This window comes from Oncorhynchus keta, chromosome 4 (assembly GCF_023373465.1).
Source record: "Oncorhynchus keta strain PuntledgeMale-10-30-2019 chromosome 4, Oket_V2, whole genome shotgun sequence".
In the NCBI taxonomy this organism is placed as follows: Eukaryota; Metazoa; Chordata; class Actinopteri; order Salmoniformes; family Salmonidae; genus Oncorhynchus; species Oncorhynchus keta.
In genome coordinates, this window is record NC_068424.1 from 68,888,933 (window position 1) to 68,906,098 (window position 17,166).

Here is a 17,166-nt window from a genome sequence, read left to right on the forward strand (position 1 = left end):
TGCTGCCCTGCAAGATGGCAGGAGGGAGAGAGAGAGAGAGAGGAGAGGGGGAGGGGAGAAAGGAGATGGAGAGACAGCAGGAGATGAAGATAGTAGGGGAAGAGGGAAGAGGCAAATACAAAAAGAGAAAGGGAAGGGGTCGGACAGATACCTAGAGAGATGGAGAGATAGAGATATAGAGGGAGGAGAGGGATAAAGATGGATGCGTTGTCGAGAATACAGACTGACCCTGAGTCTGTCCTCTCAAACCACAGTTGGACCAAGCTATGTTAGTCGCTGCAGCCAGCTGCTGCATGGCTCAGTAACGCTACACTGGTTGGATCGTACGACAGTAGCTCTAGCAGGGCGTCTTAGAAGAAGAGGTTCCTGAATCCTAAAGACACACTTTCATCTGTCCTGGTGGGACATAAGACATGCTTTATTGAGTTGGCAGAGATAGAGTTATGCTGAGTGTGTGCATATAGCCACCCTGACATTCATCTACTGTGTGTGTGTGTGTGTGTGTGTGTGTGTGTGTGTGTGTGTGTGTGTGTGTGTGTGTGTGTGTGTGTGTGTGTGTGTGTGTGTGTGTGTGTGTGTCTGATCTTAGCGCCTGTTTCTGTCGCCATCCGGCCGCCACTCGCTAATCAAGTTACCACTAGCCCCTTTTGATCCTTTGTTAACCAGCTGCTGGGAACTCTACTAGTGAACCAGAGCATGGAGTTCCATGTAAACAACAACCACTGGAGAGCACAGCATGCAACACTACTGCAGCCCTCCTCTCACTGTTTTATGAAGGAGCTTCAGAAAAATGACTGTAACCCATCTTTAATTATTTTAGTTTTTAATTCATTCCACCTACACGTGTGACCTGTGTGTGTCTGTGTGTGTGCACACATGCATGTGTGTGTGTGTGTGTGTGTGTGTGTTTGAAATCTAGATGTAATCCTACCCCAGAGTAGGGTGAATGGTAGGTCTGGTTGTCCTCGACCTCTCTGGTCACCATGGATACCACTCACTACAAATGAAACAACAGAGGACTCTCTCTCTCTCTCTCTCTCTCTCTCTCTCTCTCTCTCTCTCTCTCTCTCTCTCTCTCTCTCTCTCTCTCTCTCTCTCTCTCTCTCTCTCTCTCTCTCTCTCTCTCTCTCTCTCTCTCTTTCTTAATTCTCTCTCTCTCTTGCCTAAGCACACCCACACCCACAGACACGCACATTTCTTCAGATTTTTATTTAGCTGAATTAGAGACCAACAGGTCAAAGAAATACAGGTATGTGTTTTGCACAAGCATATTTCATACGCAAAATAGAAATAGCCTCCTCAAACAAATGTAGTTACAGTGCAGATATACAAAACATGATATGACTAGAAAGCCTACGAGGTTAGACTGTTAGATAATGAACACAATTAAGAAAGCAAAAGATCTGGTAGCTAAAAACATGACAGGATGGTTTGACCTATTGCCCAAACATACCAGGATGGTTTGACCTATATCCCAAACATACCAGGATGGTTTGACCTATATCCCAAACATACCAGGATGGTTTGACCTATATCCCAAACATACCAGGATGGTTTGACCTATATCCCAAACATACCAGGATGGTTTGACCTATATCCCAAACATACCAGGATGGTTTGACCTATATCCCAAACATACCAGGATGGTTTGACCTATGACCCAAACATACCAGGATGGTTTGACCTATATCCCAAACATACCAGGATGGTTTGACCTATATCCCAAACATACCAGGATGGTTTGACCTATATCCCAAACATACCAGGATGGTTTGACCTATGACCCAAACATACCAGGATGGTTTGACCTATGACCCAAACATACCAGGATGGTTTGACCTATGGCCCAAACATACCAGGATGGTTTGACCTATATCCCAAACATACCAGGATGGTTTGACCTATATCCCAAACATACCAGGATGGTTTGACCTATATCCCAAACATACCAGGATGGTTTGACCTATATCCCAAACATACCAGGATGGTTTGACCTATATCCCAAACATACCAGGATGGTTTGACCTATATCCCAAACATACCAGGATGGTTTGACCTATATCCCAAACATACCAGGATGGTTTGACCTATGACCCAAACATACCAGGATGGTTTGACCTATGACCCAAACATACCAGGATGGTTTGACCTATGGCCCAAACATACCAGGATGGTTTGACCTATATCCCAAACATACCAGGATGGTTTGACCTATATCCCAAACATACCGGGATGGTTTGACCTATATCCCAAACATACCAGGATGGTTTGACCTATATCCCAAACATACCGGGATGGTTTGACCTATATCCCAAACATACCGGGATGGTTTGACCTATATCCCAAACATACCGGGATGGTTTGACCTATGACCCAAACATACCAGGATGGTTTGACCTATGACCCAAACATACCAGGATGGTTTGACCTATATCCCAAACATACCAGGATGGTTTGACCTATATCCCAAACATACTAGGATGGTTTGACCTATATCCCAAACATAACAGGATGGTTTGACCTATATCCCAAACATACCGGGATGGTTTGACCTATGACCCAAACATACCAGGATGGTTTGACCTATGACCCAAACATACCAGGATGGTTTGACCTATATCCCAAACATACCAGGATGGTTTGACCTATATCCCAAACATACTAGGATGGTTTGACCTATATCCCAAACATAACAGGATGGTTTGACCTATATCCCAAACATACCAGGATGGTTTGACCTATGGCCCAAACATACCGGGATGGTTTGACCTATATCCCAAACATACCAGGATGGTTTGACCTATATCCCAAACATACCAGGATGGTTTGACCTATGGGCCAAACATACCGGGATGGTTTGACCTATATCCCAAACATACCAGGATGGTTTGACCTATATCCCAAACATACCAGGATGGTTTGACCTATATCCCAAACATACCAGGATGGTTTGACCTATGGCCCAAACATACCGGGATGGTTTGACCTATATCCCAAACATACCAGGATGGTTTGACCTATGGCCCAAACATACCAGGATGGTTTGACCTATGACCCAAACATACGAGAGACAGCAAAGTAAAAATAATTATGCATAATTCCTGATTAGAAACGTAAAGCTAAATCTTTTCCTCCACCCCATGTACAAATCAGATACAAACTTCCATGTAACTATGTAGAAATAGCTCTTGTATTAATCATGTCCAAACCTCTTGTGTATTTAGGTTCAAGGAGAGGTGGAACTGTATAACTACCATGCAGTCTCCACAAACCTTCAACGAGGGGGGCACTTCACCAGAGTACCAGTGTCAAGCATTCCTCCCACTCAGCTGTGCATGTCCACCTTTAACTTGGCTAAGTTTGGAGCTCTTATTTCTCTGCACCGTTCCTCAGGTGAGTGTCTGTCCGTAGGTCACTTTTACCTGGTATTCAAATGAGAACTTCAGGTGGGCAGTACCTCTTCTGTGTGATTGGTTGACCGTGGGTGACGCCAGTGTTACCTCAGAGAGGACCTGGGCACCAGCTGCAGGTGCGAAGGTTTGGTGGGCACAGGAGGCTTGGCGATAGGAGAGGATGTGGCAAACGTTCTCCTGAGCTGGGCCACCCGACCACCAAAAGCTGGGCTCTCCTCCTCATGACTGACCACCACTAGAGAGATAGAGAGGGAAAGGATTGTAGAAATATCTGTTAAGTCAATGAACTTGAATCGAGTGTAGAGTAGACATGTCATTCCAGAGAAACATGCGCATGCCCGTATGCACACACAAAAAAACACTCTCTGCATAGTCGGAACTAGAAGCACAAGCATTTTGCTACACTAGAATTAACGTCTGCTAACCATGTGTATGTGACCAATACATTTTGATTTAATTTGATTCTCTTTCTCTCTCACCTCCTCTGCCGTGTGGGCGGGCCATCTCTGTGACTGACAGCTGGGGTTGTAGAGACAGGCTGATGTTGCTGTGGTGGGGTCTGTGGCAGAGGCCCCAGTCCTTTAGGTCGTCTGTGCTGTTGCCTGACTCATTGTCGCTGCTGTCCTCCACGGGGTCCTTTGGGTCTTCCTCAGCACTGCCTGAGTCGTGGTCCTCCTCAGAGTCCTTAGAGCCGTCTGAGTCTACCTGGAAATAGAAGAAGACTGTCGAGCTACATCCTGTATGGTAGAGATGACATATTTCTCTCCCTCTTGCCCTCTCTTTCTGTGTCTCATATGCATACACATCACACACACACATACACACACTCCGTAACAAACACTTACGCTGAGTTGCATCAGTGTGGCTGATTGTGAGCTGGTTTGGTGGTTCTCTCTGTCTTTCAGTAGTGACACAGTATGGAGATCAACCACTAGGTTGTTCATTTCTGTACTCTGTAGTCTGGTGTTGGTACTAAGGATCTGGGGGAGTTTGGAGGATATAAATTCATCCACCTCTCCGATCACGCTCACACTCACATCCCCATCACGACCCAACAGCCAGCGCACGCTCTTACTGTGACCTGAGGAGACAAAGAAACACATAGAATATCACACTGTGTAACTAGCACAGATAATACAACAGCAAGTAACTGTTCAAACCTGTCCCCAATTTAAATCCATCGTCAGACTGGAGTCTGGTTGTAGTACTCCATTATAGCCCAGCAGATGGTGCTGTTGTCTTATCAGTGAACAAACACATTACTGAGGTCTAGCTTGATCTATTGTCCAGTCTATTGGCTCTGCACAAACACTTGCCTTACTGACACACTAGTCTATGGTCTTCACCTTACAGTAATCACTCAGATCTGACCACAGATCCGTGTTAATTAGCTGGCTAACAATTGGTGGGATACAACCTCTAGTCTCTAGTCACAGACAGGTCACCATTACAGTAATATGAACACGATACACATGAATGGGCTGCTAGCCTAAATGTAAAAAAATAACCCATTTCAATTCATTAATTTCAATTCAGATAAATGAAGATTAGCCTACGTAATATAGAGCAAAATGGCAACAAAAGGTGTAGAAATGGTCTTGCAGCAATTCATATTGGAAATATGTTAATCATTTTTTAAGTGTACAAGATGGGCCAGAGGCTGTGTGTGTGTGTGTGTGTGTGTGTGTGTGTGTGTGTGTGTGTGTGTGTGTGTGTGTGTGTGTGTGTGTGTGTGTGTGTGTGTGTGTGTGTGTGTGTGTGTGTGTGTGTGTGTGTGTGTGTGTGTGTGTGTGTGCGTGTGTGTGTGACATTTAAGAGTTGTACTGTGTTGCCTACGTACTATCTTATGTAAGGAGAGTCTTTCTGGGCCATGGGGCTGAGAGAGGAGAATAAAGGGCATGTGAGAAGAATGATGAAGTGTAGTGTTTGTTGCTCAACACAGTGGTTTTACTGCTCATTTTGACACCTGGTGTTAAGAGATGAGAGATGACCTGGCCTATCCTACTGCTACTAAGGTGACACACACACTCACCCAGGTGATACATAGAGCACAGATTGGACAGACAAAGGGGTAACGTGAGGAGGGGATAGGTCTCATTCTGTATCCTATCAGACAGATAGAGTGGGGGAGGGTATAGGTCTCATTCTGTATCCTATCAGATAGAGTGGGGGGTATATGTCTCATCCTGTATCCTATCAGACAGATAGAGTGGGGTAGGGTATACGTCTCATTCTGTATCCTATCAGATAGAGTGGGGGAGGGGATACGTCTCATTCTGTATCCTATCAGATAGAGTGGGGGAGGGGATACGTCTAATTTTGTATCCTATCAGATAGAGTGGGGGAGGGGATACGTCTCATTCTGTATCCTATCAGATAGAGTGGGGGAGGGGATACGTCTAATTTTGTATCCTATCAGATTGAGGGGGGGAGGGGATAGGTCTAATTTTGTATCCTATCAGATAGAGTGGTGGAGGGGATAAGTATCATTCTGTATCCTATCAGATAGAGTGGGGGAGGGGATAAGTCTAATTCTATATCCTATCAGATAGAGTGGGGGAGGGGATACGTCTCATTCTATATCCTATCAGATAGAGTGGTGGAGGGGATAAGTCTCATTCTATATCCTATGAGATAGAGTGGGGGAGGGGATACGTCTCATTCTATATCCTATCAGATAGAGTGGGGGAGGGGATAAGTCTCATTCTATATCCTATCAGATAGAGTGGTGGAGGGGATAAGTCTCATTCTATATCCTATCAGATAGAGTGGGGGAGGGGATAAGTCTCATTCTATATCCTATCAGATAGAGTGGGGCAGGGGATAAGTCTCATTCTGTATCCTATCAGATAGAGTGGGGGAGGGGATAAGTCTCATTCTATATCCTATCAGATAGAGTGGTGGAGGGGATAAGTCTCATTCTATATCCTATCAGATAGAGTGGGGGAGGCGATAAGTCTCATTCTGTATCCTATCAGATAGAGTGGGGGAGGGGATAGGTCTCATTCTGTATCCTATCAGATAGAGTGGGGGAGGGGATAAGTCTCATTCTGTATCCTATCAGATAGAGTGGGGGAGGGGATACGTCTAATTTTGTATCCTATCAGATAGAGTGGGGTAGGGGATAAGTCTCATTCTATATCCTATCAGATAGAGTGGGGGAGATGATAAGTCAAATTCTGTATCCTATCAGATAGAGTGGGGGAGGGGATAAGTCTCATTCTGTATCCTATCAGATAGAGTGGGGGAGGGGATAAGTCTCATTCTGTATCCTATCAGATAGAGTGGGGGAGGGGATACGTCTAATTCTATATCCTATCAGATAGAGTGGGGGAGGGGATACGTCTAATTCTGTATCCTATCAGATAGAGTGGGGGAGGGGATACGTCTCATTCTGTATCCTATCAGATAGAGTGGGGGAGGGGATAAGTCTCATTCTGTATCCTATCAGATAGAGTGGGGGAGGGGATACGTCTCATTCTGTATCCTATCAGATAGAGTGGGGGAGGGGATACGTCTAATTCTGTATCCTATCAGATAGAGTGGTGGAGGGGATACGTCTCATTCTGTATCCTATCAGATAGAGTGGGGGAGGGGATAAGTCTCATTCTATATCCTATCAGATAGAGTGGTGGAGGGGATACCTCTCATTCTGTATCCTATCAGATAGAGTGGGGGAGGGGATAAGTCTCATTCTATATCCTATCAGATAGAGTGGTGGAGGGGATAAGTCTCATTCTATATCCTATCAGATAGAGTGGGGTAGGGGATACGTCTAATTCTATATCCTATCAGATAGAGTGGTGGAGGGGATAATTCTCATTCTATATCCTATCAGATAGAGTGGTGGAGGGGATAATTCTCATTCTATATCCTATCAGATAGAGTGGGGGAGGGGATAAGTCTCATTCTGTATCCTATCAGATAGAGTGGGGGAGGGGATAAGTCTCATTCTGTATCCTATCAGATAGAGTGGGGGAGGGGATACGTCTAATTCTGTATCCTATCAGATAGAGTGGGGGAGGGGATAAGTCTCATTCTGTATCCTATCAGATAGAGTGGGGGAGGGGATAAGTCTCATTCTGTATCCTATCAGATAGAGTGGGGGAGGGGATAAGTCTAATTCTGTATCCTATCAGATAGAGTGGGGGAGGGGATACGTCTCATTCTATATCCTATCAGATAGAGTGGTGGAGGGGATACGTCTCATTCTGTATCCTATCAGATAGAGTGGGGGAGGGGATAAGTCTCATTCTGTATCCTATCAGATAGAGTGGGGGAGGGGATACGTCTCATTCTGTATCCTATCAGATAGAGTGGGGGAGGGGATACGTCTCATTCTGTATCCTATCAGATAGAGTGGTGGAGGGGATAAGTATCATTCTGTATCCTATCAGATAGAGTGGGGGAGGGGATAAGTCTAATTCTATATCCTATCAGATAGAGTGGGGGAGGGGATACGTCTCATTCTATATCCTATCAGATAGAGTGGTGGAGGGGATAAGTCTCATTCTATATCCTATGAGATAGAGTGGGGGAGGGGATACGTCTCATTCTATATCCTATCAGATAGAGTGGGGGAGGGGATAAGTCTCATTCTATATCCTATCAGATAGAGTGGTGGAGGGGATAAGTCTCATTCTATATCCTATCAGATAGAGTGGGGGATGGGATAAGTCTCATTCTATATCCTATCAGATAGAGTGGGGCAGGGGATAAGTCTCATTCTGTATCCTATCAGATAGAGTGGGGGAGGGGATAGGTCTCATTCTGTATCCTATCAGATAGAGTGGGGGAGGGGATAAGTCTCATTCTGTATCCTATCAGATAGAGTGGGGGAGGGGATACGTCTAATTTTGTATCCTATCAGATAGAGTGGGGTAGGGGATAAGTCTCATTCTATATCCTATCAGATAGAGTGGGGGAGATGATAAGTCAAATTCTGTATCCTATCAGATAGAGTGGGGGAGGGGATAAGTCTCATTCTGTATCCTATCAGATAGAGTGGGGAGGGGATAAGTCTCATTCTGTATCCTATCAGATAGAGTGGGGAGGGGATACGTCTAATTCTATATCCTATCAGATAGAGTGGGGAGGGGATACGTCTAATTCTGTATCCTATCAGATAGAGTGGGGGAGGGGATACGTCTCATTCTGTATCCTATCAGATAGAGTGGGGGAGGGGATAAGTCTCATTCTGTATCCTATCAGATAGAGTGGGGGAGGGGATACGTCTCATTCTGTATCCTATCAGATAGAGTGGGGGAGGGGATACGTCTAATTCTGTATCCTATCAGATAGAGTGGTGGAGGGGATACGTCTCATTCTGTATCCTATCAGATAGAGTGGGGGAGGGGATAAGTCTCATTCTATATCCTATCAGATAGAGTGGTGGAGGGGATACGTCTCATTCTGTATCCTATCAGATAGAGTGGGGAGGGGATAAGTCTCATTCTATATCCTATCAGATAGAGTGGTGGAGGGGATAAGTCTCATTCTATATCCTATCAGATAGAGTGGGGTAGGGGATACGTCTAATTCTATATCCTATCAGATAGAGTGGTGGAGGGGATAATTCTCATTCTATATCCTATCAGATAGAGTGGTGGAGGGGATAATTCTCATTCTATATCCTATCAGATAGAGTGGGGGAGGGGATAAGTCTCATTCTGTATCCTATCAGATAGAGTGGGGGAGGGGATAAGTCTCATTCTGTATCCTATCAGATAGAGTGGGGAGGGGATACGTCTAATTCTGTATCCTATCAGATAGAGTGGGGGAGGGGATAAGTCTCATTCTGTATCCTATCAGATAGAGTGGGGGAGGGGATAAGTCTCATTCTGTATCCTATCAGATAGAGTGGGGGAGGGGATAAGTCTAATTCTGTATCCTATCAGATAGAGTGGGGGAGGGGATACGTCTCATTCTATATCCTATCAGATAGAGTGGTGGAGGGGATACGTCTCATTCTGTATCCTATCAGATAGAGTGGGGGAGGGGATAAGTCTCATTCTGTATCCTATCAGATAGAGTGGGGGAGGGGATACGTCTCATTCTGTATCCTATCAGATAGAGTGGGGGAGGGGATACGTCTCATCCTGTATCCTATCAGATAGAGTGGGGGAGGGGATACGTCTCATTCTGTATCCTATCAGATAGAGTGGGGGAGAGGGAGAGGATGCTGGGTATTACATATATACACACTGTTCTATTAGAACCAATGGAAAGGATAGGTCACATCCTATATCCCATCAGATAGAGAAATGGACAGGGAAAGAGAGGGATAGAATGGGTAAAAGAGAGAGATGGAGAGAGAAGGGAATAGAATGGGAAAGCAAGAGAGAGACGTGGGTTAGTGAGAGTGGTGGAACTTGGCCTGAGCTGAAGGCTGATTCTCTGTAGAGTATGGTTTCAGGGTTGTTTTCCCAGAATAGTGGGGTGGGTGCTCAAGCAAGCTCAGTTTCTCAGTGCCCCTCTCTCACTCTCTCTCTCTCTCTCTCTCTCTCTCTCTCCCTCCCTCTCCCTTCCACTTTCTCTTCTTCTTCTCACTCACTTTTCCCCTCATTCCACCTCTCTCTCCCCCTCCTGTGTCCTTACCTCCTGCTTCCACATCTCTCTCATGTCCCCATCTTTCATCCCCCCCCTATTCCCCCTCTCTCTTTCTATATTTGAAGGGTTTTCCTCTCTCCCTGGCCAATACTGTATGCCCTGTGGTGTGTTGAATCTGTGGACAGAACATTCTGTGCAGGCAGAGAGAGGATAGGAGGCAGAGGAGGGTACAGGTGGGTGTGACTGCCCAGGGAAAGGAAAACATAAATTATGAAATATACTCTCTCATTTCCCATATGCAGTTACTATGACGCCAGGTTCATGTTCTGAAGTATACTCTAATGTACTGTACATGGTCTGGATTTATTCTGTATTCTGTGCTCATTATTAAGGACCGGTGTGTGTGTGTGTGTGTGTGTGTGTGTGTGTGTGTGTGTGTGTGTGTGTGTGTGTGTGTGTGTGTGTGTGTGTGTGTGTGTGTGTGTGTGTGTGTGTGTGTGTGTGTGTGTGTGTGTGTGTGTGTGTTCGTGTGTGTGTGTGTGTGAGAATGCTGTACCTTCTTTAGACCTATGTTGTTCCCTGGTTCTCCTCCCTCTCTCGTCCTTCTCCTCCCTCTCAATCCAGCGTCTGACCTGCTCTTCTCTCATCTTCAGAAACAAGATTCTCCTCTGGTCTTCACTCAGGGCCTCCAGAACCTCTGGGTCCACCCACATCTCCTGTAGGATCTGAGCCAGCATACTGTCTGATCCTAGATGAACTCCCTTCCTCTGGTGCTGTTGGGACTGTCTAAAATGATGGTGCCGGCCTGGTTCAACAGAGGACTTTAAATCCCAACGTCTGGTGGATCTGGTACAGTCTCAATTCCAAAAGGCTGAAGAGTTCTCTTTCAACTTCTTAGACGTTCCCTCCGTTATGTTTTATGACTTCTGCTGGGAGGGTGGATGGTCAATGATTCCTTGCTGGTATTCTAGAGCAGGAGAGAGTATATATATGTGATTAAAGCCTTTCTCCTCAGTCTTTCCCTCTTTGGCTGTCCACCAACACAATTGTAGGTGTGTGTGTGTGTGTGTGTGTGTGTGTGTGTGTGTGTGTGTGTGTGTGTGTGTGTGTGTGTGTGTGTGTGTGTGTGTGTGTGTGTGTGTGTGTGTGTGTGTGTGTGTGTGTGTGTGTGTGTGTGTGTGTGTGTGTGTGTCTGGTTCTGTGTGTGAGTAAATGTGTGTATTATTATTATTATTATTATACTCCCTCTACTACCCCCCACACAGAGAACTGCCCTACTACTTTCAAACATTCAAAGGTAAACAGAGACCAGAGACCAACCCAGCTGGGTGGCAGAATGACTTTCTATGTAAACAGAGAGAGAATGGAAGAGAGGGACACACGCAGAACCTTAGCTTTATTTCCATTTTTGGATTTAAAGAGAGGGAGGGAGAAAACGAGGAAAACTGGCACTGTTTATCATTTTTTAGAGAGAGGGGGAAGAGAAACAGAGAAAAACACAGAAACAGAGAGAGAAAATGGGTGGAAGAGACTTTGCAACAAGAACAGCTATCTCTCATGACCAAAACAGAAGTGACGGGGAGATAACCAGCTATCTCTCATGACCAAAACAGAAGTGATGGGGAGATAACCAGCTATCTCTCATGACCAAAACAGAAGTGACGGGGAGATAACCAGCTATCTCTCATGACCAAAACAGAAGTGATGGGGAGATAACCAGCTATCTCTCATGACCAAAACAGAAGTGACGGGGAGATAACCAGCTATCTCTCATGACCAAAACAGAAGTGACGGGGGGATAACCAGCTATCTCTCATGACCAAAACAGAAGTGACGGGGAGATAACCAGCTATCTCTCATGACCAAAACAGAAGTGACGGGGAGATAACCAGCTATCTCTCATGACCAAAACAGAAGTGACGGGGAGATAACCAGCTATCTCTCATGACCAAAACAGAAATGACGGGGGGATAACTTGCTATCTCTCATGACCAAAACAGAAGAGAAGAGACAGAGAGATAACCAGAACTATGTTTCCCCCCTCGTAAGGCTCATGGTCAACCTACTTATGCTCAGATGAACACACATACAGTTTTTAGAACATTATCAGCAGGTGAATGAGCAGGTGAATGAGATAATAATCAATAGTTATCCTCTTATATTACAACACAGAGGGCCAGACCAACAACACTACCAACAACCACGTAATTGTACAGTCACAGAACATCAATGAAGAGAAAACAGTTAAAACAACACTTTCTATCAGCTAATATATGGAATACCCCTACTATTTTCAACAGGTAAAGCACTGTAGGAATCGAACTCTGGTACAGATTAGACACATTACAGCTATCCTAACATCATTATGACAACATTATAACAACATTGATACACAACATAAAGACATGCACCAGTGTAACCTGAGACTAACAGGAACAGATGCCTGTAACACACTGGCCACGGCAGTAAGACACACAGACACACAAAGCAGGCAGTCTTGAATCTATGCCAGCATGTAAATACATTTAGGGTTTAACCATCGTCACTGTTCACATAGAAAGAAAGAACAGGAGCACAAAATACAGAATAGAGAGAGAAAGAGGATGTGTGTCGCATACTAATGGAGACGTTTAAAAGGTGTTTAGTGGAGTTTTCAAACAGAGCCTGTTTTACTGAAACTGACAGAGAGGGGTTGTGAGAGTCAGATGAACTCAGACAAGAACAAGAAAATAAGAGAAACAAAACAAAAGCGAGAAAATGGTGAGGAAAAGCAAGTAGAGCGGAGAAACCCCTGAGAAACCCCTGAGAAACCCCTGAGAAACTCCTGAGAAACCCCTGAGAACCCCCTGAGAAACCCCTGAGAACCCCCTGAGAAACCCCTGAGAACCCCCTGAGAAACCCCTGAGAAACCCCTGAGAACCCCCTGAGAAACCCCTGAGAAACTCCTGAGAAACCCCTGAGAAACCCCCTGAGAACCCCCTGAGAAACCCCTGAGAACCACCTGAGAACCCCCTGAGAAACCCAGCATACTTTACTTACTGTGACTGCTCAGCCTGTAGCATTAGCGACCTCGGTCCGTGTGTGTTACACTGTGACTGACTGAATCTGGGTGACGTGTGTGTGTGTGTCTGAGTCTGTATGAGAGCGGTAGTAGTCTGTACAGCCTTTATACTGGATATGAGTGGGCTGCAGTGACATCATAAAATTCCCTGCCTCCCTCTCTCTCTCTCTCTCTCTCTCTCTCTCTCTCTCTGTCTCTCGCTCTCAATTTCAATTCAATTTAAGGGGCTTTATTGGCATGGGAAACATATGTTTACATTGCCAAAGCAAGGGAAATATATAATAAACAAAAGTGAAATAAACAATACAAAATTAACAGTAAACATTACACTCACAAAAGTTCCAAAAGAATTAAGACATTTCAAATGTCATATTATGTCTATATATGTCTCTCTCTCTCTCTCTCTCTCTCTCTCTCTCTCTCTCTCTCTCTCTCTCTCTCTCTCTCTCTCGCCCTCTTTCTCTCCTCCCTCTTTGAGGTGGAAATATCAGGAACTCTTACAGACAGGAAGAAGTATAATAACTTACTGTTAACAGGTCATTAATAAACATGATTACAATAGTAGTCATGGTCAGGTGGCTGAGCCCAGCCATGACTGATCAGTATCTGGTAATGAAAGCCTTTGTGTTGTGATGTTTGGTTCCTGCTGTAGCCTCATGGCTTAAAGTCAATACACTGTTAAAGCAAAACATGAACACAGTAAGAACATTTACACTATACAACAATAACCATGTGCTGTAACTGTATGTTAGTTTGGGGTATTTAGAGCATGTCAATAAATGTTGGCTATGAGTCTTGATGAATAGAAGCAGGAAAAGGAAAAATATTTCAATCACTTACAGTACATTTAGATTGTAGCCCATAGCCAGCTCAAGGTCCTTTCCCTGTTTTGGTCGAGAAAGGTCAGCTAGGTCAAGGTAGTCTCAGGGAAAACCCAGACCTGCAACACAACATGTAGGAGTTTTTGGGGAAACACTAAACACATTAGTCATAAACCAGCCAGCTCAGGTTGGGACTTTTTCCAGGGCTGTCAGATAGATATGTTTCGACACACCTATTTGTGTGCACTCGGCCACTCACTACCAAGTAGATTTCCTTGCCTGGAAATGTCTTCCACGTTTTCCTGTAACCGTTTGATTCCTTGTCATTTAAATACAGTAATTATACAGTGGTTAAGGATTGTAACGAAATCACATTCACGGAACAAAAAGTCGGTGGGTAAACTCTGATCGCTGATCGCTGTGAAAAAATATACTTTCTATCCATTTTCCACAAAAGCTGTTTAAACTGCTAAGCAAAGAAAAGTAGGTCAAGTGCGTTTGCTTGCATTTACCCTTCACTACACCACTTCTAGTATGGTGTGTGGTGTGTGGTGTGTTGTGGTGTGTGGTGTGTTATGTGGTGTGTGGTGTGTGGTGTGGTGTGGTGTCTGGTGTGTTGTGTGGTGTGTGGTGTCTGGTGTGTTGTGTGGTATGTGGTGTGTGGTGTGGTGTGTGGCGTGTTATGTGGTGTGTGGTGTGGTGACTTTTTCCACATTTTGTTACGTTACAGCCTTATTATAAAATGTATTAAATAACAATTTTCCTCATCAATCTACACACAATACCCCATAATGACAAAGGGAAAACAGGTTTTTACAGGCAAATGTATTACAAATAAAAAACTGAAATACTGAGAATTTTCAACAACTTGATTGGAGTCCACCTTTTGTACATTCAATTGATTGGACATGATTTGGAAAGGCACACACTTGTCTATATCATTTCCCACAGTTGACAGTGTATGTCAGAGCAAAAGCCAAGCCATGAGGTCGAAGGAATTGTCCGTAGAGCTCAGAGACAGGATTGTGTCAAGGCACAGATCTTTGGATGGGTACCAAAATTTTCTGCAGCATTGAAGGTCCCCAAGAACACAGTGGCCTCCATCATTCTTAAATGGAAGACGTTTGGAACCACCAAGACTCTTCCTAGAGCTGGCTGCCTGGCCAAACTGAGCAATCGGGGAGGAAGGGCCTTGGTCAGGGAGGTGACCCCTGAACCCGATGGTCACTCTGACAGAGCTCCAGAGTTCCTCTGTGGAGATGGAAGAACCTTCCAGAAGGACAACCATCTCTGCAGCACTCCACCAATCAGGCCTTTATGGTAGAGTGGCCAGACAGAAGCCACGTTTCAGTAAAAGGCACATGACAGCCCGCTTAGAGTTTGCCGAAAGGCACCATAAAGGACTCTCACACCACAAGGAACAAGATTCTCCGGTCTGATGAAACCAAGATTGAACTCTTTGGCCTGAATGCTAAGCGTCACGTCTGGAGGAAACCTGGCACCATCCCTACGGTGAAGCATGATGGTGGCAGCATCATGCTGTAGGGATATTTTTCAGCTGCAAGGACTGAAGAAACTCCGCAAATACAGGTGTGCCAAGCTTGTAGTGTCATACCCAAGATTTGAGGCTGTAATAGCTGCCAAAGTTGCTTCAACAAAGTACTGTGTTAATGGTCTTAATAATTATGTAAATGTGATATTTCAGATGTTTTTTTATAAAAATAAAAAAAAGAAGAACATTTTTACTTTGCCATTATGGAGTGTTGTTTGGAGATTGATGAAGAAAAATAAACAATTTAATACATTTTAGAAAATGTGTAAAAAGTCTAAGGGGCCGGAATTCTTTCTGAATGCTCTGCATACCTAGCATCCTCTGCTGGTCAGAACATCTCACTGTAAATGTCAATGGTGGTATCTGAACAGAAAGAAGCGTACAGTACTACACATGTGGGGAGCGTTTAACCATTAAGCCACTGCATCTGACATCTGATTACAGGTTTCTGTAGGAAATGGAATGATGTGACAATGATAAGCAGATGCAGGGTTTGTCACTGCATCACCCAGTCAGACAGTCAGGTGCAGTCAGGCAGTCAGACCTGAGAGCACTCTTATTGTCAGTAAACCAGATTAGATTTCCCAACTTGCATCTGAGCGGGCGCCACTAAAGCCCGCCCATTTGATTTAGTGACATCATCAAGGAAATTTCGAGGAGAAACGTTTCTCCCACCATAGTGGCAGTAACCATGACAACATGATGTTTAATGGGATGATCAAACACACAGGTTGCCTTCCAACTGGCACCGTATTTACTATATAGTGCACTACTTTTGTCCAGAGCCATAGGGATCCATTTGGGACGCATACAGAGACATGGCTCCTCACACTGGATCACAATTAGATTGAAATTAGCAATGTGCTGGTCTATCTTTTTCTATAACCTACCGGTGTGTGCTCTTAATTTGACCAGTTTCTCACAGCAGGAATATTAACCTGCAGCAACAAAACACGTCAAATATTATGTGGATTTGAAATTTATGGACATTTTCGTAGGGGTTGATACATTTTTTGTTATGGCAAATCAAGTATTTAAAGTGGAAATGCTAAACTTTAGAAGCCTTTATAAAGCTCAGATACCTGTACAGTACAAGTTTACATTTCCTGCTGCGCAACAAAATGATCTGCTACAACAGAGTGATCAAATTATGATATCAGATCTGTATCTGTGTGCTGAGCTGTCAGCCAGTAATAGAGACTGGGGCTTACTCTGTGTTAATTAATAGACAGACAGATATAAACTATTGAAAAGTGGAGAAAGTGCTGGTTTTATTATTAATAGCCATTATTATAACATTTTGTCCATCCATGAAATAGAATGAGGACCAAAGCAGGTGTGAAGGTTAGCATGGGAGCATATTATGGTATGTCATCTGGGTGTCAGTCAGAATGGGTGGGTATCTGTGTTTTAGTAGACACAGTATTATCCAGCTGATTGTCAGGGTTAACTAATTTGCATATCCAGTATCGTGTGGTGAGGTTGGGGATGGAGAGAGTTAAAAGAGGAGTATCTGGGAACTCATGCCTATATCAGTATCCCTGTAGAGCAAGTCATGTCTGACCTATATCAGTATACCTATAGAGAAGCCATGTTTGACCTATATCAGTATCCCTGTAGAGCAAGCCATGTTTGACCTATATCAGTATCCCTGTAGAGCAAGTAATGTCTGACCTATATCAGTATCTCTACAGAGCAAGTCATGTCTGACCTATATCAGTATCCCTACAGAGCAAGTCATGTCTGACCTATATCAGTATACCTATAGAG

At 44.3% G+C, this 17,166-nt stretch overlaps 1 protein-coding gene across 50 annotated transcripts; it reads right to left on the bottom strand.

Moving 5' to 3' along the window:
* Nucleotides 1-1,190: 1,190 nt before the first annotated feature.
* Nucleotides 1,191-13,139, bottom strand: LOC118373526 (SH2 domain-containing protein 4A-like). 50 transcript variants are annotated; one of them, XM_052513695.1, is made up of 8 exons: nucleotides 13,002-13,139; nucleotides 10,519-10,929; nucleotides 4,259-4,494; nucleotides 3,893-4,118; nucleotides 2,863-3,648; nucleotides 2,553-2,831; nucleotides 1,964-2,056; nucleotides 1,191-1,808 (listed from the first exon to the last, which is right to left on the bottom strand). In XM_052513695.1, the coding sequence occupies exons 2-5, from the start codon at nucleotides 10,697-10,699 to the stop codon at nucleotides 3,497-3,499; spliced, it is 795 nt and encodes a 264-aa protein (XP_052369655.1). In that variant the 5' UTR covers nucleotides 10,700-10,929; nucleotides 13,002-13,139; the 3' UTR covers nucleotides 1,191-1,808; nucleotides 1,964-2,056; nucleotides 2,553-2,831; nucleotides 2,863-3,496. The 50 variants fall into 50 exon arrangements, with proteins under 50 accessions (XP_052369655.1, XP_052369646.1, XP_052369637.1 ...); XM_052513686.1 differs by lacking the exon at nucleotides 1,964-2,056 and adding an exon at nucleotides 1,871-1,963 and having other exon boundaries at nucleotides 2,398-2,831; XM_052513677.1 differs by having other exon boundaries at nucleotides 1,902-1,994; nucleotides 2,398-2,831.
* Nucleotides 13,140-17,166: the final 4,027 nt, after the last annotated feature.

Excerpts from the sequence above, each read along its gene's own strand:
- LOC118373526 (XM_052513524.1), bottom strand. The coding sequence starts at position 10,699 with ATGCTGGCTCAGATCCTACAGGAGATGTGGGTGGACCCAGAGGTTCTG. Across the intron at positions 4,119-4,258 it reads CCACACTGATGCAACTCAGC|GTAGACTCAGACGGCTCTAA; the intron begins GTAAGTGTTTGT and ends TTCTATTTCCAG. Across the intron at positions 3,649-3,892 it reads CCGCCCACACGGCAGAGGAG|TGGTGGTCAGTCATGAGGAG; the intron begins GTGAGAGAGAAA and ends CTATCTCTCTAG.